The sequence below is a fragment of the Microdochium trichocladiopsis genome (genome assembly GCF_020744255.1).
Source record: "Microdochium trichocladiopsis strain MPI-CAGE-CH-0230 chromosome Unknown B0I36scaffold_1, whole genome shotgun sequence".
Taxonomy (NCBI): domain Eukaryota; kingdom Fungi; phylum Ascomycota; class Sordariomycetes; order Xylariales; family Microdochiaceae; genus Microdochium; species Microdochium trichocladiopsis.
The window spans coordinates 349440-370584 of record NW_025763544.1 but is presented as its reverse complement, the minus strand read 5'-3'; the positions used below and the strand labels follow the sequence as shown (position 1 = coordinate 370584).

The window sequence follows — 21145 nt, the reverse complement described above, 5'->3', positions numbered from 1 at the left end:
CAGAGTGTTAGACAACATGGTTGTCCCTACATTGTGAATGTTATTTTCTCGCAAGCCTCACTCTGCTCAGCAGCAGCCTGGCCCATGAATATTCTCATTGTTTCAAAGTAAAACTTATATGGCTTCCTAAAGCATGTCTTGCGTACTCTGGGAGCAGCTGGTCACAGAATCGCCGTCATCCCCGGAACCCACTCAAGCAGTTTACTGCCCACGAGGAAAGAGCCATAGACGCTCATGAGCCCAGCACTGCCCGTCATCACGAGCGGACCGAGCACCGTCCACACGGCCGTGTCCATCCACGCCGGTCGCGCACCTCCCCAACACAGGCATGTATCCAACACCCTCGAGATGGCTATGCCGACAGGTGCATGCACCAGGAACGCCGCGTATGCATTCCTGGCACTGACAACGCCTTGCTTGCCGCCGCCGTCTCTGTTCTTCGGGCCCGATGAGTGCCAGCGGCGGAAATATGCCATCAGCGCCGGGCCCATCAGTGCGAAGGAGAACTCGTTCCACATGGCATAGCCAAACGCAAAGCTGTTCCAGCCGCCCCTCATCTGGGAGGTGATCTCGTTGGCGTCGAAGGTGTCAGTCGCTATGAGCGCAGGGACGGGCATGAGAGCCAGGGCCGATAGCGATATGGCGCTCGCGAGTGCCAGTGACGGGTTTATATCTCTGTTGTCCTTGTTGCTAGTGCTTGTCTGCTTCTTCTTGTTCTTCTTTTTTTGCTCAAGCGGGCTGATCATGCGCTCCTCGTTGGACCAGTGCGACATGTGGCCAAGTACGTAGGCGTACACGAACTGGCTCGTGTAGCCCAGCTGGACACTGATTACGGGTGTTCTTTCTCCCAGAGGTTCCCAAAGTCGGATGACGAAGCACGCCAGGCCGACTGGGATCCAGCCCCAGGTTGAGACGGACTTGTAGTTGAGCCACGATGGGGCGGTACTGACTGTTTGCTTCTCCGACTTTGACACTGTCGTGGGTGAAGCGGCGGCGGGAATCTTGTAGAGCACGGCGGTGATGATATCAAACATGGCCAGCGTCGCAAGGTACCACACCGGCCCACGGGCACCTCTGATACCACTGACAGAGGCCCAGAGAGTCTTCTGCACTATTCTCCTGTCCCAACTGGGCAGCCCAAGCACCGCAACGACTGGGTTCACGAGGACCGTGTAGACGGCCGCCGGCAGCACGAGCCTGCGGATCTTCGACCTTATGAACGCCCCGCGCGAGGACGACCGCGAGAGAGACTGTGCCGACACGCGGCCGGAGATCCAGAAGAACAAGCCCATGAAGAAGGACTGGTTGAAGGCGTTGAATGCCGCCACGGTGGGGACCACGCCGGGCACGCTGACGGACTGGAACGGCCATGACCCGAGCCCGCCAAAGCTGATGGACGTGTGGTGCAGGATGACGAGCCCCGTCAGCGAGGTGCGCAGGTTGTCGAGGTCATGGCGCCGAAACGAGATTGTGGACGTCGTTGTCACCATTGCAAACTAGGCTTTGTTGAAGGATGCTTGTGTTTCACTCTTACAGCTGCAGGTCGGACAGGATTGTGGAAACCAGGTTCTTAAATGAGCAAGTGTTGTCGGAGCTCGACATCGGACTACTTACACGCATGCAACTACTACTCCGAGCTCTAAAGTTGCGTTCAACGCTAACACGGCGCTCAAATGAGCAAAGGCTGACAGGCAGCAGGAAAGAGATAGGGTGCAGTACCCCGCCAAGTGTTGATCTTTTGGCCTGCAAATGTATAAGCTCTGCGTGTGTAGTGATGAACATCTGTCAAGCAAAGGGCGTCGTCTGCGGAGAAGCACGCTGGAGCACCCAATCCAAGCAGTTCCTGATTGACTGTGTGCCTGCCTTCAGTAGCGCTGCTGCAAAATCATCCCGACCCTCGGAATCAGAGTCAACGACTCGACTCTTTTCATTTTGGCACCTCAAGACAGAAACAGAGTTGAGCATCAGGTTCTCGCCATGGAGGTTCTTCGCACAACAAAACAGGATGGTTGGGTATATTTCCACATGCCTCGTGGCTCTTTCTCTCCCTTTTGCCCTTTATGAAGTCTGACTAGCGTACTCTTGCTTTCACCTCCGTCCAGGCAACCCTGGCACACCGACGTACCGCTCCTCGCGCTCAGTCAGGAACATGACCTGCACCCAGAACTCCTTGAGATCCGCGTCCCACCACGTCCAGTACTTGTCCTCGGACCGGTCAATCTCCCTCGCCTGCAGCTTGAACCCGCACGTCTCGTACGGCTCCGCGGCGACCAGCATGTACTGGAAGTTCTTGTCCGGCGGGTCGTCCACGCGCTGCTCAAACGCGCTCATGAACCGCACCTTGGGCGTGACCCCCTGCCCAATCTCCGGGAACTGCAGCTGGAACAGCAGGCCCTGCTGCCGGCTCAGCGGGTCCCTCACTTTCGTGATCTTGTAGCCCGGCCGGCCGATCTTGACCACGTTCCGCTTGACCAGGCTGCCGAACCCGGCGCCCACGACGCCCACGGGCAGGCCCGTGTTCGGGTCGATCTGCCTGCCTTTTCCCTCCTTCTCCTCGCGCGCCGCGCGCCGCGCGAGGTTCTGCTGGTGCTTCTTGCCCTGCGTGTGCGCGAGGTACGAGCCGTCGTTCTGGTGCACCGTCAGGCACAGCCGGCACTCGAACGAGCCGATGTGGTTGCGGAAAAAGTACGGGTCCTTGTCCAGGTCGATCGTCTCGAGCGCCAGCTTGCGCAGCCGCTCCCGCCGGTCCGCGTTGGTCGCGCTGAACGACGCCACGCCGCCGCCGCCAAACTTGGAGCCCGCGCGGTTCTGGTAGTCCATCGTGTCGGAAGTTCTGTTGGTCGTTTGCTGCTTTCAACGGCGCCGACGACGATCCCGATGGGCGGCTCGTGTCGATGACAGGCTGCCTTTTGGCAAGTCGGGCAACAGTGTCGCCTTTGAGGAGATTCGCTGATGTGAAAATGACGCTGTTTTATTGTGTGATGATTGTTTTTCGTCCTATCGAATGGCTGGCTGCGGCGAATGGTGAGTTGTGTGACGAAGAAACAAAGTGCTAGAGGTGAATGTGTTGCGAAGGTTGCCTGCGCAGAAGCTCGGGCGAATTGCAGGCGCATGCACATCTGCGCGCTCTCGCGCAGCCGCACGATAAGATAGCACCCTTGTCTACAGTGTCGATTAATGTATTTACACTTCGCACTGTCGGAATCAACCAACTTTCATGAAATTAGGAGATGAAATATTCGGCTCATCAATATCAAAGCACTTCTGCGCAGCATGCGCTGAGAGATTCTACAATTCGTCCGCATGCAGACTCTTTATAGTGGTGTAGAAGTGTCTAGCATCTATCTACCAAAGTCTTGGGACATAACTGCCAGCTAAATGATCGCTTGTGATGAGTATCCCAGTCGGCCTGCTTCACTGCTCGCTTGGGCTTGCTCATATGCACTCAGATGCTGCCTCCTTGGAATGGAAGCACTTATCGGAAGTTGTTGTCGAACCGCTTGAAAGTGTATCCAATGAATGGCAAACTCATCTCGGGCGCCTCGTCGTTGTCCGTCCGGCCAGCGGCAAGGTTTTGCGCAGCCAGCACAGTAGCGTTGTCGGTCTGGTCAATCTCATCCGTGGGGAAGTATGTCGTATCAATGGCAGACGTCAATCTGGGCTCGAAAGGAGCACGGATGCGACGCAGGCTGTCAAAGTCAACTCCGCGGAAGAACGCGTGGCTCTTGATCTCGTGCGCACCACCACGGCCAAGTCGTACTTCCGTGTTGCAGATCAGGCTGGTCAGGGGATTAGCACACGGCACTGAGAATACGCCACACGGGACTAGCGGGGCAAACTTACTTGCGAATGAGATGCTCAGCCTCCGCACCAAGGGTGATGTCGTCGGGGAAGTAAAGCGACTGCCTCCAGTTGACAATCTTTCTGTACGTATCGTGGCTGTCCTCGGCACAGAACGGAGGCCAGCCAACCAAGCACTCGAACATGATCGTTCCCAATGACCACCAATCACAGTCAAAGCTGTATCCATGGCCAGTGAAGATCTCTGGCGCGATGTAGTCTGGTGTGCCTACTGTCGAGTATGCCATGACTCGGCGAGACTTTCTCCAATCGTTAATTTGCGCTCGGTTGCTGACAGTCAGGTTGATTTGGTCGATGGCAATCGAGTTGCGATCTCTTGGTCTGTTTGATTTGCCCTGGAGGAGCTGCTGATAGTAGTTGTTATCGTGGAGCTTGTGGAAGCCGGTGGACAAGCCGAAATCTGTCAGCTTGACGTGGCCGCCCCGATCCAAGAGAATATTGTCAGGTTTGATGTCGCTGTCAAATTTGTTAGTGGTTGAACTTCCCAAAGAAGGTCTTAGATCGCCACCAACCGGTGAATGAAGCCCAACTTGTGCACTGCTTCTATAGCCAACACAATCTCCGCGATGTAAAATCTCGTAATGTCCTCAGAAAAGATCTCGTACTTGATGAGCATGGTCATCAAATCACCACCGGGCAAGAATTCCATCAACATGTACAGGAAGTTGGCGTCCTGAAATGTCGTGAAGAGCTTCACCACCCATGGGCTGTCCGACTCGGCCAGGATATCTCGTTCGGCACGCACGTGGGCCAACTGGTCTTTCTTGAACATTTCCGTCTTAATCAGGGACTTCATGGCATAGACAATGCCATCCGATTTCTTCTGGACGAGCTTGACCTCTCCGAAGGCACCCTTGCCAATGATCTTGATGGTTGTGTAGTTGTCAGGCTTGTCCTTTGTTCTCAGGAAGCGCAAATATCGGGCCTCTTTCTTGCCTCCATTCTGCCATAGCTGCTCGCGCCTGGAACTCGACTGGGAGGGGTCGGCGAGCTTCTGTTCGATCTCGTTCTGTCTGTTCGCGAGAAACGGGAATTAGCCTTGAGCTCAATAACGACATCAGAGTGTGTTGTGGCGCCATACCTCAGATTGCGCTCACGGGCCCGCTTGACACTATCCTTGAAGAAGTCGGCAGCAAGCTGCGAGCACTTCTTCTGGTTGTTGTTGGCATTGGTGCCGTACTTTTCCGGTGTCCGTTCAGGGGCGGCCTGGAACTCGGCCGGGCGCGGGCTGGACGAGGGCATCGGAGGGTGCTGCTGGTAGCTGCCGCCAGACTGATGGCCCGACGAGCCTGAAGTGCGAGGCCGCTGGGAAGTGGCAGGTCCACGAGGAGCATAGCCTTGCTGGCCTCCGCGGGCAGCACCTCCACCTAGGTTCTGGTGGGAGAACTGGTGTGCAAGGCCGCCATTGGGATCGGTGGGGGTGCCGGATCTCGGGTAGGCACTTTGGGCGGCAAGATAGTCGTTGGGAGCTTGCTGCTGGTACTGCGACTGCGAGTACTGGGACTGCTGAGGAAAGTAGTTGCCCTGGCCCTGGCCCTGGTACTGGCTGTTGTAGTTCTGGCCAGACTGCTGGCCCATCTGCTGGCTGAGGTTCTGGGGCACGAGCTGGGGGAAAGTCGAAGGGGTGGTGGGATAGGCGCGGTCCGAGGGGGAGAAGCGCTGCTGCTGGGACTTGTCGACGTTGAGGTAGAGGCGGTTGTTGGGGTCGCGGGGGTCCATGGCGGGCGAGAGGCCGTCGGGCGAAGCTGTCGCCAGAAGCAGCGTGCAATGATGGAGTAGGGAAGCGGCAAGAACAGTGGTGAAGTGAGATGCACGCCAGGCCTTGAACGGGGTGTCGATGGCTCGAGGCGGTGGTGGTGTGTGGTGGTGGCCGCTTGCTTGCTGGGAAAAGGGGATGCAAGCGGGTCGCGGCGGGTGGCATGGAGGGGGCGGCGGCAGGAGGGGGCGGATTGGTCCGCCGCCGCTGGTCGCAGCTGCCCCGGCAAGCGTCGCAGCTACGGGCATCTAGCGCCGTCCGCCTCGAGCACTGACACCCAGACAGACCCAGGGGCTCAGGGGACTTTGTTGTCCGGACACAGCCTGACCTCTGCAACCTGGCGTCTGCGTCGGGACCCTTTGTGCGTTTCCCACGAGGGCCCCAGGCATCGCGCATGGAAGGTCCATCCTCTGCAGGGAGGCCCGGAGGGAGTTGCGCCCTCTGCTTCGTGGCTTGTTCCTGGCCGAGAGACGACGTGATATGCGGGGCCTGCCCATGAGGACCCCGATTACTGGGCTGAACTCTGAGCTTGCATTATGCGTGAACCGGTGCAGGTCATGCTTTCTTGTTCCGCACACTTGGCGACCAGGCCTCCAATCGGCGTGGCCAAACGGACGTCGGCCATACTTCGAGGCCAGGGCAGAGTTCAACAAGTTGCTGCGGGTAATTAGGACTCACGTTCAGAGGTGCAACTGAGCTTCGACGTGCCTGAAACCTTGGAGCCCCAGTCGCAAACCCCCAGACCCCGCTTTATTCGACCGGGACAATGGACAAGCACAAGGCTATTGTCTCAATTGTTGGAATCCTCCAACAGTTTGCCATGGTCTGTCTACACCGACGCGCACAGATGTTGCGTGGGCACATGGCTGTCGCCCAGCGAGAATTGAGATGATGCTCAGAACCAAGAGCAGCGCTCCTAGACCTAGCAATACCAGGTATCTCTCACCAAGCGCAAATGGGCAGAGCATGCAGTCAGCTGTAGTAGCAGACGGTATGTCCCATTGCGTCACCCAAATTCCACTGACAGAGACAAAACATGTCATGAGAAAAGGAGGTGTGCGTCTGTGGATTTTCCACTAATGACACACGCGTGCACGCGCTTCTGACAACCAAGGTCACTATCACTGTGGTTTGACTTAGATACAGGTGGCTGATACCAGCCCAATCGTCATGTTCAATTAGAGAAAAGCGTTCTGGTTATGTATTTTCTCTTCTGTCGAGACTCTGTCCAATATCGCGGTAGGTATGTATAACCAGTATTTGACACTGTGATCCGTCAACGGGATGCTACATGCTCGAATGTCCATGAAGATGTTCCTTAACAAAGATGCATTGTATACCACTCTGTTCGCTCCCTTAACTTGTCCCCGGGATGCGCTAATTGGTATTTTACATCCCTTCTCCTAGAGTACGAAGCACCTGAGCCCTGCTTTCTTGACGAAGCCGGCCGAGGCCATCAGCCGTCTCGCCGGGAGATCGTATTAAGCGCCACTTCTGTCGTCTCTCTCCCTCATAGTTCTGAGGCCCTCATTTACCAAAAGGCTTCATATCGTTCGACCAGCTCTGGATATCCACTCCGCCAAAGTCAATACACGACCGGACGTTGCTCTCGACCAGCACAACCTGGCCGGTGCAGTCCCTGCCCGTCCAGCCCGCCAAGAAGTACTTGGTCACCTCGCCGACGATGATCTCGGCGGACCCTCCCCCGTTGACGCTGATGTTGACACAGCTGCCCATGCTGCCGAGGTATGCTGATGTGCGACCGCCAGTGACGGTGGCGCAGGTCGAAGAGTTGTGGTACAGCCGCGCGTAGAAGGAGATGGGCTCGTCGGGAACGCCCTGGCCGAGCGACGAGGATGCTAGCGCGAGGGCCGTGGTGATGGCGGAGATGATGGAGCGCATCTTGGTCTGACTTCGGAAGGCTCGAGTGTGATTGACTGGAATTCGTCCACAGGTTGATGACAGCACTAAAGTTGGCTAATGCGGTTATTCCCTCTCTACAAGAAGGGCGGGTTAGAGATGCTCACCTGCAAGAGTTGCAACATGCGAGCTCAATCAAGGAGTTTTATAGCTGAATCTGGAAGAGTATCCCGCACCCCTTTCCTCCGAGCCGCCACCCTGTTCCTGTCGAAGAATATTTACCCGCAAGGGGGCTCCAGTATGCTAGAGCCAATGGAAGGACTCAGATCTGCAGCCAGACCGAGGCTGGAGAGAACTATTGCCGAGAAAGGTCTGAAATCGCCGTCCGTTGCCCTGCATACTCGTTGTTCGTACAACGTTGCAGAAAGGGAGGCTTGCAGAACCTCGCAGCTCGGTACCGAACGTGGGCAGTCAAAGACTGGGATTGAACAGGGCTCAAGTCTGCATTAAATGCGGTCTCGTCGCTGTAAGTGGCCAGTATTGTTGGGCAGATCCTTCGGGAACTCCGACTTTGAAGATGAGCGCAGATGAGGAAAGTCTAGTCGTGGAAGTTTTTCCGAAACGGGCAGTTCCTTGGAATGCTATATTCTTGGAGGATTCTCTTGCCTGCATGATTTTTGGAGATGGCCCTCAGCTTGTGCCGCGTGCCAACAGACCTCCGGAGCTGTAGTCTCCGAAAGTGCTTGAGCATGCTAATTAAGGATATGATGGAACACGCGGCTGCCAGGATTTTATCAAAGAGTGGCACCATGGAACGTCTTAAATTCATTCACTGTAGCTATTGTTCCTCTGGCGACCGTCAGCTATCATGTTCACTAGAGTAGATTGTGGTTAGGATCAACGTTTTTGAGATTGCAGGACAACTACCTCGTCATATATGACTAGCCAACCACGGCGCCATTCCAGATCGAGATTCAGGACCACCGTGATAAATATGAGATGCTCTCTGGAATTAATGGATCAGGGATTTTTTCACCACCAGACCTTCGATGCAAATCACTTTGTGGACTCGTCTATTGCTTAGGTATCCTCAAATATGGAATAATTTGAGGTATAGCTATCATGGACAGATCGATCATGTAAACACAACACCTTTCGGCACTTCCCGCGTCTGGATGCACCTCTAGTCCAGCCTCCGCGGTCACAGCACTGTCATGTTTGCTGAGGCTGTGGTACCTGTGGCCAAACCCTCATCCGTTCATCAATATGATAGTACAAAATGTCCCACGCCAAGACAATTTGCCTCGCTCAGACGCCTCGCAGCTATGTACGGCTTACAAGGCTCGCGAGGAAACCCGCTTCCGTGAAGCCGAGCTCTTGTGATGATGCATATCCGGATGAAAACAAAACTTCCTGGATCAGCATTGTCCAGACTGTGCGATTGTCGGATAATATTGAACACATGCCCCGGGCGACCAACGGATCGAATGCTCGTCTCCAGCTGCAACGAGGTCCCTGCCCAACTCTTGTGCGTTCTCCATGACTGGCAATGTTCCGGAATCGCGACCAGCGGCCCGATATTGAGCCCATGCCTCAAAATAAGCTACTTAAATGCTCGTTGGAAGATTGTAAAGCTTGTAGTCGGCTCCCAAGCAGATCTGTCTCGTTCTCAAGTCCGTCGAAATGCACCAACCCTACCACAAGCTTGTGGGGCATATAAACCACAAACTTGACTGCTTGGCTGCAGGACCCTGACTCCCAAACAGGCACACTACAGGCAAAACGACCCAACCTATCCACTCTAGCTAGCATTGATATTTTCAAGGACTCGGCCGGGTAGCAGCAAGTGTGCCCAGCTGATGCCGTCAGAGCGTATGCATCTCGCATTGCCAAGCTGGGTATGGAGCTCGTTGCCCGGAAAAAGCAAAGTGCTGCCGGGGACTTTTCCGTCCCAACGGGTCACAAGTTATTTATCGCCTTGCTGAGATTCGCCGAAGGGCACGTCTCTGCAGGTTCGCGGGCCACCACGACGAGCGTTAGTCCCGGCCCAGTGGGTGTATCTGCAGCTGTCACCGTAAAACCGCATGCTGCAACGGCACAGCTGCAGACGCGGCGCCTCGTGTGATTCCACACGGGTGGCGGCAGCACCACCACCACCACCAGAAACAATAGAAGCATGATCGTTCTGCAATGTCGAGTCGTGGGTTTCGGGGGTTCTGCGTTGTCTGGATGCCTCTGTTAAGTATCGGCAGCCCAAGCCACGAACGGGGGTCATGGCGCGGGTAGTCCCGGTTCCCGACTCTGATATTGCAGGCGGGGACGTGTTTGGCTCAGAGAGCCGGGATGATCCTGGCAAGACAGCACCTAATAGGGAATCAATAGGGGATTAGGGGAAGAGAACGAGATGCGATTCGCATGGGAGCCAGAGCCCAGGAACCCGGTCAAAGATTTCCATGCCAAGCGATCGGCAGTCCGGCCTTGATAGCGGCACGGGAAGCGGCCGTCATGATTTGGGAGTGACTCCGGGAAGACCATCCCGGGTTGGCTCAGGCCTGGCACTCCCCAAAACTCGCACCGTTGTGTCTGGAGGAAGAAGCGCTGTGACTCTCGGAGGTCACATGCACGGCACTGGCATGGCGCTGGGTGAGACACGCGTGGAAGACAACGCCTGTTTTTCTTTGAGTCTCCGAGGCATGATCTTATGCGGCTCGCGCAGGGGGCGTTGCCAGAAAAGTGAGACATGGCCTCATGGGCGCTACCGTGCAACCATGGCGCCGAGACAGGCATGACTCGATGTTGGAGGGTTTGTAATCGTCGGGTCGCATGCACGAGGAGCAACCAAGACCACAATCATGGCTTTGGGTTGACAAAGGGGCGAAAGCCAATTCGCTGTTGAGGACCGCCTCCCCGCCACCATGCGGAGATTGCAGCGTGCAAATGTGAGCCTGGCCAATCGCAAGTCGTGTCGGTTTGCAGGGTGTCGTATCTGGTTGCTCGTGCATAATTGGCTTGCACCTCTGCAGCCAGCTGCAGCCCCCATTGGGGTCCAATAGTGCAAGCTCTCCTGCCCGAATGCGCTCATGGACTTGCAATAGCCCTCAAGGCGGCATGAGTAGATCTTGAAGACCAGCTCGGGACGTGCTTCACTGATGAGGCACGGCGTGGCGGGTAAGTCTCTTGGCCAGAGCATGACCCCGGCTGGACAGGTAAGGCATGGCGATGGTTGAGCGGAAAGTTAATAGTGGCAGATTCCGGGGCCCAAGCTGCGAGAAACTGGCACCAGGAGCCCGGTTCGTGGGAAAAGAGTTGGACCACGCACTCGACACGTGCAGTGCAGCAGACAGCAGCGCCTGCAGGCGGACCAAAGCGCCGGGCCCCCCCAGGCAGAGCAATGCCTGCCGACGGGCCCCCGGCCGAGCTGGGGCCAGTTTCCTCATTAAAGCTCCTGGCATGCTGGAAGCAGAGTTGAGTTGCCGGGAGACTCGTCCCGGCAGGCAAGAGCCAACCTGCAACGGACGCTATGGTACTTAGGGCACGGGAGCAGCCTAGCTCCGTCAACCGTCTGCTGCCCGCCGCTAACATTAACATCGGGCCCGCCCTGTTCAAAGACACGAACGGCCCAGATGCTTCGAGCCAAGGTGGCCATGGCAGGCACGATCCTCGAGCACATCACATCACCGCCCAATCACAATGGCCTGGTTCGGCAACGAGCAAGCAAGGCGGATGGGGAGAGCCACACACGTGCTCAACTTTGGAGTCACTCGCGAACCAGCCCTCAGCCCTCCCCGTTCCAAGATGCTGCCCATGCATCCCCAGCAGGGGACCAAACTTAGTCCAGATCGCACTAGGCCAACTCTACTCCTCCCTGCGTACATGTGTAAGTAGCCGGCAGGGAACATCGACGAACCGGGGTCGGGCAGCCTAGCCTCTTCCTTCGTCTGCATTCGGTGACGACCTTGTCTCTCACCTGCCCGCCTGCCTGTCACCAGGGACGGTCCACTCTCCCGGCAGGGTCCTCGACTTCTCCCGAGTCCGATATCGATTCTCCAGTCTCATCTTCTCATCAGGCCCGGGCCCGCCTGCCGCGTGCCTTCTCCTCTCCTCTCCCTTCAGCAAACACAACAACAAAATCATCCGGCCCTGGGTTGTTTGTCACTAGGCTGCGGTCTGGCCTCTCGCCAACTACACCGACCGTCCCAAGATGGAGGCACTAGACTCCGTACGCGATTACCTGTCGGTCCTCTGGGACGCCCGTCCCGCCACCATCGCTGCCGCTCTGGGTTCCACCTGGATCGGGTGGCAGTTTCTCAAGACATTCCGATCATGGTGGCGTCTACGACACTTTCCCGGCCCGCGCTTCGCATCCTTCTCGTACCTGTGGGGCTATCGCAAGATGACGACGGGTGAGATGCACCACAAGCTGGCAGCAGAGCAGGAAAAGTATGGCAAGATTGTTCGCATCGGTCCCAATGAGCTCATGGTCTACGACTCGGAAACACTCTGGCACATCAACTCGGTTCGCTCCGAGTATCCCCGCGGTGCCTGGTATGGCAGCATCCAGTTCGACCCCTATGGCCACAGCGTGCTCTCCGAGCCCGACACGGCACTCCACGACAAGCGCAAGGCCAAACTCATGTCTGGCTACTACGGCAAGGGCCGCACCGACCTCGAGGAGGACGTCAACACCATGATTGCCGAGCTTGTCAACGTGATAAAGACGAACTACGCCGACAAGGACAAACAACTCGACTTCGCCCTGCTCATCCGCTTCTTCCAGGTTGACCTTGTCACTGTGGCCGGTTCTGGCAAGCCTTGGGGCGATCTCAAGCACGAAAAGGACAACTTTGACTTTATTGGCATCGCCGACACATTTGTGCCTTTTCTGCACGCCTTTATGATGATTCCGGCACTTCGCGACTTCTTTGCGTCTCAGTTCTTCCTCAAGCTTGCTGGCCCGAAGCCCACAGACGCCAATGGCATGGGCAAGTATCTAGGGTAAGTCGAGGTGACTCAACCATCGGAAGCTGACAGGCATTGACCAGGACTTTGAACAGCATTGTGAAACAGACAGTTGCAGAAAGATTCGCTGGCGACTACAAGGACAAGCAACATGGTGACATGCTGGTAAGTGGCCGGTCGTCTAACCTCTGCTATGAGTTTGGAAATTTTTGGTATCTAACTTGTATCGGCCCCTGAATAGGACGAATGGATGAAGAACGGCCTTACTCAGAGAGAGTGCGAACTGGAACTGGCTATTCAGGTACCGGCCGGGTCTGAGACATCCACGACAGCCATCCGCAGCATTATGCTCTACATACTCTCAAGTGCTCGCGTCCACGGAAAGCTCAAGGAAGAAATCGCGCAGGGTATCCGAGAGGGTCGGATTTCCAGCCCCATTACCCAGAACGAGGCTAGGAATCTGCCGTATCTCCAGGTATGACTACGATTGACAGCGCTTCTCGTCCCCACGGCTGTACTAACATACCTCTAGGCTGTCATCTACGAAGGCATCCGCATGGTTCCTCCCGCCATCACTGGCTTTCCCAAGCAGGTGCCGCCGGGTGGCGACACCATCTGCGGCAAGTTCGTTCCTGGCGGCACCGATATCTTCGTCAACCTGTGGAGCATGGTTCGTGACAAGGAAGTCTTTGGCTCCGACGCCGACGTTTTCCGGCCCGAGCGATTCATTGACTGCGACGAGGCTACCAAAGCCCGCCTGGTCAAACAGGTCGACCTAGCATTTGGCCATGGTCGCTGGCTATGCCCCGGCAAGACTCTGGCCTGGCTCGAGCTCAACAAGGTCTTCGTCGAGCTGCTCCGCACATTTGACTTTCAGGTTGCAAACCCGGAGAAGCCCTGGCACTGCAGAGGCTACTCAAGCTTCATGATTGATGACTTTTACTTGCGCGTGAGCACGGACGAGAGGATGCCGCAGTGATTGGGACGGACGATCTGCTTGTTTCCTGGGTATATTGGAGGGTGGGCGAAGTGAGGCGATTTCGCACAGATTGCACGGCGTTTGTATCTTCAATGATGGCCTCAGTCCCAGCAGCGGTATTACACAGCAGGCTATAACACTCCCGGAGGAGTCAGGGCCTTCCCAGATCCGCACTTTTTAGTGCCTGTGTGCATATTGGTCTTTCATATTTGAACATACATAAAGATGTGCCGTTCTTCTCGCGCATATCTGCTTTAATTCATCACGGTTGACTGATGCATGTGCAAGTAACTTTTAGAGCCATAATAATATCCTTTTCCTCCAGCATGCCCTCCTTTGCTTTGTTTCCTGGGTCTATGCATCCCAACATAACCTTATAGTAACGCTGCCGTCGCGAGTGCCACTATATGTGATCGATCTTCACCAGTGACAGTCTACGGGTAAATGTTCCCATGTTGTGAGAAGAAAAAAACACAAAGTGTGATATCGTGCCGTCGTCTGAAAGTTTCCGTCTCCTGACCATTAAGAAACCAGTGTTTTTATGTCATCTCTGGCTCGTCCGTCCTCGTTTGCCAGCTAGATCTATTAGGTACGCGAGATCCGTCCAGAGGCTCCGCGTTCAGCGTCTGGGGTATGGTCGTCTGTCCCTGATGTACTTTGGTCGGTTGCTTTGATTATTCCCCAATTTCACCCCACCCCCCCTTTTTCCCCTTTCTTTTGATTTTGATTTTGACTCTAGGGAGCGCCCTATTTTTCTGTTATCGTCTCCTGCAATGAGGAGTTAGTCATTGAAGGAGTGCCCGCATAAAAATATCTGCTCCTAAAAGAGAGGGAAAATGGGAGTTACACAAATTGCCCCGTCGTCGCCTTGTTGAGGGCGGTTTACACATCTGCACTGGGTTGCTCAAAGAGGATACTATTCAGAATATGCGGCTTGAGTTCAAAAAAGAAATTCGATTGTGTCTTTACTTATATTTGTGTTACTTTACTCTTTGCTGAGCCAGCGGAATCTAGATGAGCGTTGGCGGCCTTTTTTAGACGGGGACCAAAGCGCATAATACAACGCAGACTACAATGGCGAGAGAGAGGAGGCATTTTAATCATCATGTGTGTCCTGACTTAATTCAAGACGGACGCAATGGGTTCTCCTGATGAGGCGCGGAGCGCACTTCGAGCTGGGCATGGAGGAAGAAGAAGAAGAAGAGTAGGAGGAGGAGGAAGAAGAAGAAAATTAATTTGGAAGCAGAGAATGGGTGTTTCCTCTTGCCTTGTTCTGCCTTGCCTGTTTTGCATTTCGCATCTTGTCTCTCGATATGGGGGTGACGTTCGTCATTTGGTGGCCATTGATGAATCTGGGTCTGGCTCACTGTCGGCAGGGCATGTACACATCGTCTGTCTGGCTGGGGATACCCCCACCTGCGAACAAGAAAAGACTTCGAAACACCAGGGAGAACAGTCCATGTTCTACCTGTGGTTGCTTACGACATACTCGGGTTTTGGAAACTCTCGTTGCTGTGAATTCATATCGCTGGAGTACGCGCCTCCCGGACAAAAGCAGGAGCTAGCTGCCGAGATCATGACAGGCTTTGGACTACAATCAACGATCTCGACTGGGTGAAACCAGTTGTCTAGCCCAAGGCTCACGTGAAGACCAAAGTCACAGGTTACACAGAATACGGCGAGGATGCACCATCCGAGACGAGAGCAGCATGTGCCTTGCCAATTTTGCAATGACCACACGCACGCGGCGTTCCCTTCTCACATCCGGCCCAGTACAGCAGGGCGGTCTGCGCCACTGGTAATCAGGTAGAAAGCGGCAATTTGACGGCAATTTCACAGATTCATGAACCATCATGCGAATGGCAAGCGATGTGTGTAGTCACTGGTACGAACAGCGATTTGTTTTCCTTGCAGAGCAGACGCATCGTGCGCGAAACTACGGACTGCTGATACCAAAAGCCACGGCCCACGACAATGAGCAGAAACGATATTATCTTACGTATTCGCACGCGCACGATATGATCACCTGGCCCCGTTGTATCTCGGGTGGGCCGAAATCGTGCTTCAGTTCTTTGTCAGGCACGACACTGCACCTCGAAGAAACACCCCACGGTCTTACCCAGGCAGCCAATTCATAGCTCTCCAAGCGCACCGTTCGGCCGTTTAGACGTCAATCAAGGCTGTGTGGCCAGTCTAATTGAGCCACATCTCTATGGATAACGGGGAAATAAAAACTCTGGAACAAAGCCCGCACTCCAGGCAACCCCTCCTGGGTGTCCTTAGGATGCCGTCCAAGGCCGGAGGATTGTGTGAGACAGCCGCCCGCATTGCTCTAGTTAATCATTCCAAGCAAACTCTCTGGCTGGCTGGCTGGCTGGACATCTTCATCATGGGCCGCGTACCGAGCTGAGCGAGGCGGGTGACAGAATAAACCGGACGCTCACGCGGACCCCTGTTACTATGGTGTCCGGCTTTTTTTGTCAACCGCCTCGCTGAGGTCATGTCATATCAATGAAGATTCCTCAAGCGGCAGCCTGCTGGAATCCCCGGTGTCGCGAACAGGCAACCAGACAAGGCAGGGTATCGCAGTGTGTAGTGGTGGCTCACTTTTGATGGGACTGAGCGACGCACGACACCTCCGCATCCAGTAGGTCACCAGGATGTGTTACTAGGTAGTCCAGATTGCAAAGGGGGGGGGGTAGCGGCGGCGGCGGCAAGACAGCAAGCAACAGGTGGAGTCAGATTCAGCAACCCATTAGTTGAGCGTCGGCTGAGCTCAGTGGCCATGAACTCTGTCCCATCAGGCAGACAAATTTAACCCCGTTGCATACACACGTAATGCATGGGCAGCAAGAGCACAGTCAGCCGGTTGGCACACCATCTCACGCAAGTGAGTCAACCCCAGCGCGGGGATGGCGGTCATCACCGCAAGCCGCCTTCTTACATTGCTGCACGATTGCCTGGACGCTGTGCGTGAGAGAGAAAGAGAGCGAGAGAGAGAGAGGCTGGCCACAGCCAAGCGGGCGTTCTGTCACGATGTGCCTTTTACCGGGCATCCCGGCCGAGCACCTCCTGCCTGCTGGTTTCAAAAAATGGAAAAAAAAAATGAACCTTCAACTTTTGAGAAGTGTAAGGGCCAAGTCTCGGTTGGGAGAGGCGCGATGCTCGATTGGTGCAAGTGATTGTCTTTGCCGTGCAGTTTTGGATGCCCGATTCCAGCCGTCCGCCGCAGAAGGGACTTGATTCCGCCTCTTGCCGGGCCACAAAGTACCTACAGGCAGGCGCGGGAGCACCGCCGCCACGGACGGCGAATGCAGTGCGGCAAGAGGGATTCGACGGACACGTGCCGCCGCCGTGGGGTCGTGGCCGTCGATTCTGTGACTGCCCAAGTTGACAAAGCATACCAGGCTATCTCATGCAAATGTACGGAGCATGCATGCGTTGACATGGGGGTGTCAGGATACGGCTTCTACTCTCGGTATCGGGCGGCGCGGGCGGACGCGGAGCACCAGGCCCGCTTGCCCATCCAGTCTCTCTTGCCATGACCTTCTGTAGGTGACGGCTGATGAGAAATCAGGGGATGGCCGACCGTCGCAGCGCGCTCTGCCCTAGAACATGCAGCATGTCGGTTTGCCCCCTCGCTCCGTTTTGCAGGACGAGGTCGCCCAATATGTGTGTGGTTGTTGCCTCTTGGCGGGCTGACGCACTGAAAACAAAGTCAAATCAGGACAGCAAAGTGGAGCATCGGAAGCCAAAGAGGAAGTGAAGGACAAGGCATCGTGGTATGGGTGGTGGCGGGGTGGAGCGGAGAGGCTGCCCGATGTCGTCGTCCGCGCTCTGCCGACGGCAGCTACATCATCACTTGGCCTGGGCCCCGCGAGCCATGGGACACGATGGGCTTCGATCCTTCGGCCACAGAAGCTGCTGAGGTCACTGCTGCTCGACTGGGCAGAGCGTGTGACGTGATGGGCGCTGTCAAAATGTCCAGTGCCACCATTTACAGAGCCTGGCCGGCCATCCCTCACTCGCCACCACTATCCTGTGAGATCGGCGCATCGACGAACGACACAAGCATAGGAGGATGGGCGCCAGGCAGTTGCCCAAATATGTGTGCAGAGCGTGGCACAGGACGAGGGGGTCATACGTCGGAGGCGTGCTCTGGGCTTGGCTTGGCTCTGAAGTGTGAACGACACCCTTCCCTCCTCTGATCCAGGGTGACGAAGGACTGAGGGCAGCCAGGCAGGGCAGTCCCGGTGCTCGCTCGCTCGCTTGCTGCTGATCGATGATCAACCGACATGCATATCGTGGAGGCTGATTGTGCGGCTGTCGAAGACAAAGGTCGCCGTTGCAGTCGTTCCAGACTGTTCGGCAGCTGCCCCGCCAAGCCCGTCCCAGGAAAAGTACTTTGCAGAGCAGTGGGGTTTGCTGGCCGTGGTCCCACTATTGCACATGGCACAAGGAAGGAATTTTAAGCCAGCGACCACCTCTGTACGAGGATCTGTGCCTCAGGGAGTTATAGAGAAAAAAAAACGAGCAGTCCCGCTTTTGAGCTGCTTGAAAGGTAGGTTATGCTCTATCCGCAGAATATAGCGGGCTGCAGCCAGTCCGTGCAGAAGCTGGAAGGTGGTCTCCTCTGGGGAATGAACAGCAATTTGCTGGGCCATGACTACAAGTACAAGAGACCAGTAAGGAACAACACATGATGGCATCAGGGCTCAGGAACTGAGAGATGTCTCGGATTTTCTTCAGGTCCCCCAGTGCCCGCGATCCTCACCTGAGAAGCATGCTGCCGGAAGACGGACCCAGTTTGCTGATCCAAGAGGCAGGTGGCAGGTAATTATGGAGCGCCTAAAGAGATCCACGGGGTTGGTGCAAACCAGGCCCTGGACACACACCGCCTGCGAAGCGCCTGTCGCTGTGCCACTGACTATCCAGAATGAGACTCTGGTTCAGGCCGGCAGCACGTTACGGAGTGCTGTGTATGGTGCAGCAGACCGTCGCGACCGACTTCCGATGTGGAGTACCCATGCGAACACGGGGGGAGAGAGGGGTTGGGATGTCTCTTCAAACTGCATCTCGTCCCGAGTTCGGCGGAGGAGAACCTGAATCACCTGGGGTTCCGGCCTTCTTGGAGGCGCTCGTCCTTGCTGGCTCGATTACATCTGGCTGGTTACAGGCTTCAACATCTCTACGTAGCCCAGGCCCCAAAGAACCAGCAGTAGCATGCTCGACGAGTAGCTGTGTAGCGTACTTGTGTTGGGGACAGACTCGGCCCACGGGAACCACAGCTAGCTCGCGCTCACGGTCCAATGGTGATGCAGTTGGGGTAAAGGGATGCATCGAGACTGTTACTAGGCTAGCGTCAGTTGGAACGTACCTAGACACGAGCGGGCAGCAGCGCCAGGCGAGAATATCTGGAGACTTGGAGGAGCAGTAGGGGTCCACGAGGTGAAATTGTCTGACTGAACAAGCGCTGGTGGCAGGACCCCTGGAGTACTACCTGCTGACGATCCATATGGGCCGTGTGGGTCATCCTGAGTGACCTCCATGTTGTCCACATGCTACGATCGATCAAGGCCCCGGCGACATTTTGCTGTCGTTGAGTGCCCTCTGGTCAGCATATGGCGCGCGCTCCCTGATGGGTTGGGAGATGTTACAAGGCTGCAGGCACTTGCCTCAGCACTTCGCCATGCCGACCTGCATGGCAAGGCCACAAGACGGATGGTCACACAACAACTGGATTGACAACGGACGGTTGTGCCAGCTGTATCTTTGCAGTCCACATGCCAATTCAGTCCGAGGATGACAGGGCGGCCAAGCTCTTGATCCAGCCGTGGCCGGGGACTTCACCCATGCATTGTGCCAAAAAAGAAGAACCACGACAGGGCCACGTCCGTTACTGGACACGCGTTTCATTGCCACGATGTACACGGGCGTACCTAGGTGTGTGCAGATGCGTGATATCGATCCCAGCCAGCGACTTTAGTGCAGCCCTCACACGGGTAAACTCCTTGCATGCGACAGGGCTTGCTTGCTCGCCAACACAGATGCCACGAAAGCGTCGTTGATAGGATCCATGGCCCCCTGAACCCGTAGCTCCGAGCGGAACTCGTGCAGAGTGTCCAATTTCGTTCTGGCGCGGCAACGGCTCCGCAGGCTATCAAGCGACTGTTTTGGCGACAGCCCCCTTGTCGACAAGCCTGACCGGGACCGATTTAATGACACGAAATTGTTTTGAAAGCCCTGCCCAAATGGCTACTTGGCTTTGTGGACTGATCGAAATTTGACGGCCGCTTGGACAACCGCCGCTTTCTGGGGCTAATGAGTGCCACGAGTGAGTGCTAGCAATATCGGACAACGTGACGCGTTGGACCACTCTCGCCTGCCTCAGTACCTGTGCCAACCACGTCGGACAAGTTCGAATACACGCGCCTTTGCTTGGCTCGCGCAGGCCCATCCCGTCAGCACTATTGTTGTGCCAGTGAGCAGGCAGCAGAATTCTCTTCGGACTTGTCCTGGTTCTTGTACTTCGATGGTGGAAGTCATCCTAGGGGAGAAGTTCTAACGGAGCAGTAGTAGTCCATGCTGACGACTAGCATTGTGCACTGCCTGAGACTCGCGCACAACGGTACAGATGTCTAAAAACAAGACACCGATTCTCGGCTTAACCGTAATTGGGCTAGTGCTGCTCATGACCCACAGTTTCGAGAACCGTTATGTGCTTTTGGGACGACAGCCAAAGAATCGGGATGTTGAAATCTCGTTTCTACATGCATGGCTCAAAGGACCTCATTTCACCATTCCGCTATATTTGAGTTCTTGGCATAGTCATCCACTCCCTGACCGCTGCATCCTTCTGGTTCTAGGCATGGCTCCAGTTGGGCACAAGATTTGTTGGACGTCGTACTCTGTGGCTATGGGCTGAGACCTGACTGTGGTTGAGATCGACAGGTGTCAAGTGGCAATGGGATACGATGACGAAGCGTTTCTGAGGGACACGAGAAACGGTTAAGTTGCCACGCCGAAGGACCCTGTCAGCGATTCCGCTGCTGCCTCTGTCGTTGCACGATCTAGGGCGACGCACCGATGCAGCGATTTCGACGCCGTCTGTAGTGACGCTAGAGGCTTGCTCGCCCAGGCGTGGGAGCCTCCACCGTTATGATTGACCTTTACGGAATGTTACACTGGAACCTGCGCAATTTCACGAAACGGCACGAAACGTCACCAGATGACAGACGGCTATTTCTGGACTCGCCCTCACGCACAAGCCCAATGGTGCCCGTTGGTGCCCTGGTCACTTGGGATGAACGCGTTGGCTGGCCTGGCTCCCTCGTCGTCGCGACATCAAAGCAGCTAACTCAGCGCATCGCGTCGGCGAAACTTCCAAGGCCCGGTGTGCACGGCAGCTTCCAGACGCTGGCTCGTGTCGGACTGACATGAGCACCCGAGTAATCCTGCTCCTGCCTCACCTGCGGAATACCCGCAGGCCCAGCCTCGGACGAAGATGCTTGCCTGCCGACATGCTGCAGGCGGCGAAACTGTTGCTGGAGCACGGAGGTCCAGGGATTGTGCAGCCAAAACACCTTTTTGCCGAGCTTGCCATGACGCTGCGAGCCAGCCTGGAGGAAAGGGGCTCCACCTGTTGCCAAGCCCAGAGACCAAAAAATCGCTCGACTGGCTCAACTGCGCGCCGGTGGATCTTGGGCCGGGGCTGCTGCATGGGGGCTCCG

General features: G+C 55.8%; 6 protein-coding genes across 6 annotated transcripts; 1 reads left to right on the top strand and 5 right to left on the bottom strand.

Annotated features, from left to right (window-relative positions):
• Nucleotides 1-83: 83 nt before the first annotated feature.
• Nucleotides 84-1490, bottom strand: B0I36DRAFT_378821 (acyltransferase 3; the record flags this gene model as incomplete). Its single annotated transcript, XM_046160733.1, has 1 exon — nt 84-1490. The coding sequence occupies one exon, from the start codon at nt 1488-1490 to the stop codon at nt 162-164; it is 1329 nt and encodes a 442-aa protein (XP_046017731.1). The 3' UTR covers nt 84-161.
• Nucleotides 1491-2088: 598 nt separating this feature from the next.
• On the bottom strand, nt 2089-2820 carry B0I36DRAFT_357075 (splicing factor 3A subunit 2; the record flags this gene model as incomplete). Its single annotated transcript, XM_046157742.1, has 1 exon — nt 2089-2820. The coding sequence occupies one exon, from the start codon at nt 2818-2820 to the stop codon at nt 2089-2091; it is 732 nt and encodes a 243-aa protein (XP_046017730.1).
• Nucleotides 2821-3475: 655 nt separating this feature from the next.
• B0I36DRAFT_235472 (serine/threonine protein kinase, AGC family) lies at nt 3476-5580 on the bottom strand (the record flags this gene model as incomplete). The annotated part of the gene is made up of 4 exons (XM_046149399.1): nt 3476-3779; nt 3844-4317; nt 4374-4874; nt 4943-5580. 4 exons carry the CDS (start codon nt 5578-5580, stop codon nt 3476-3478), a joined length of 1917 nt encoding a protein of 638 aa, XP_046017729.1.
• A 1564-nt stretch (nt 5581-7144) lies between these two features.
• Nucleotides 7145-7519, bottom strand: B0I36DRAFT_357073 (uncharacterized protein; the record flags this gene model as incomplete). Its single annotated transcript, XM_046157741.1, has 1 exon — nt 7145-7519. The coding sequence occupies one exon, from the start codon at nt 7517-7519 to the stop codon at nt 7145-7147; it is 375 nt and encodes a 124-aa protein (XP_046017728.1).
• Nucleotides 7520-9293: 1774 nt separating this feature from the next.
• B0I36DRAFT_390284 (uncharacterized protein) lies at nt 9294-9752 on the bottom strand (the record flags this gene model as incomplete). The annotated part of the gene is made up of 1 exon (XM_046161387.1): nt 9294-9752. The coding sequence occupies one exon, from the start codon at nt 9750-9752 to the stop codon at nt 9444-9446; it is 309 nt and encodes a 102-aa protein (XP_046017727.1). The 3' UTR covers nt 9294-9443.
• A 1926-nt stretch (nt 9753-11678) lies between these two features.
• Nucleotides 11679-13415, top strand: B0I36DRAFT_235590 (cytochrome P450; the record flags this gene model as incomplete). The annotated part of the gene is made up of 4 exons (XM_046149407.1): nt 11679-12472; nt 12532-12601; nt 12678-12911; nt 12969-13415. 4 exons carry the CDS (start codon nt 11679-11681, stop codon nt 13413-13415), a joined length of 1545 nt encoding a protein of 514 aa, XP_046017726.1.
• Between the last annotated feature and the right edge of the window lie 7730 nt (nt 13416-21145).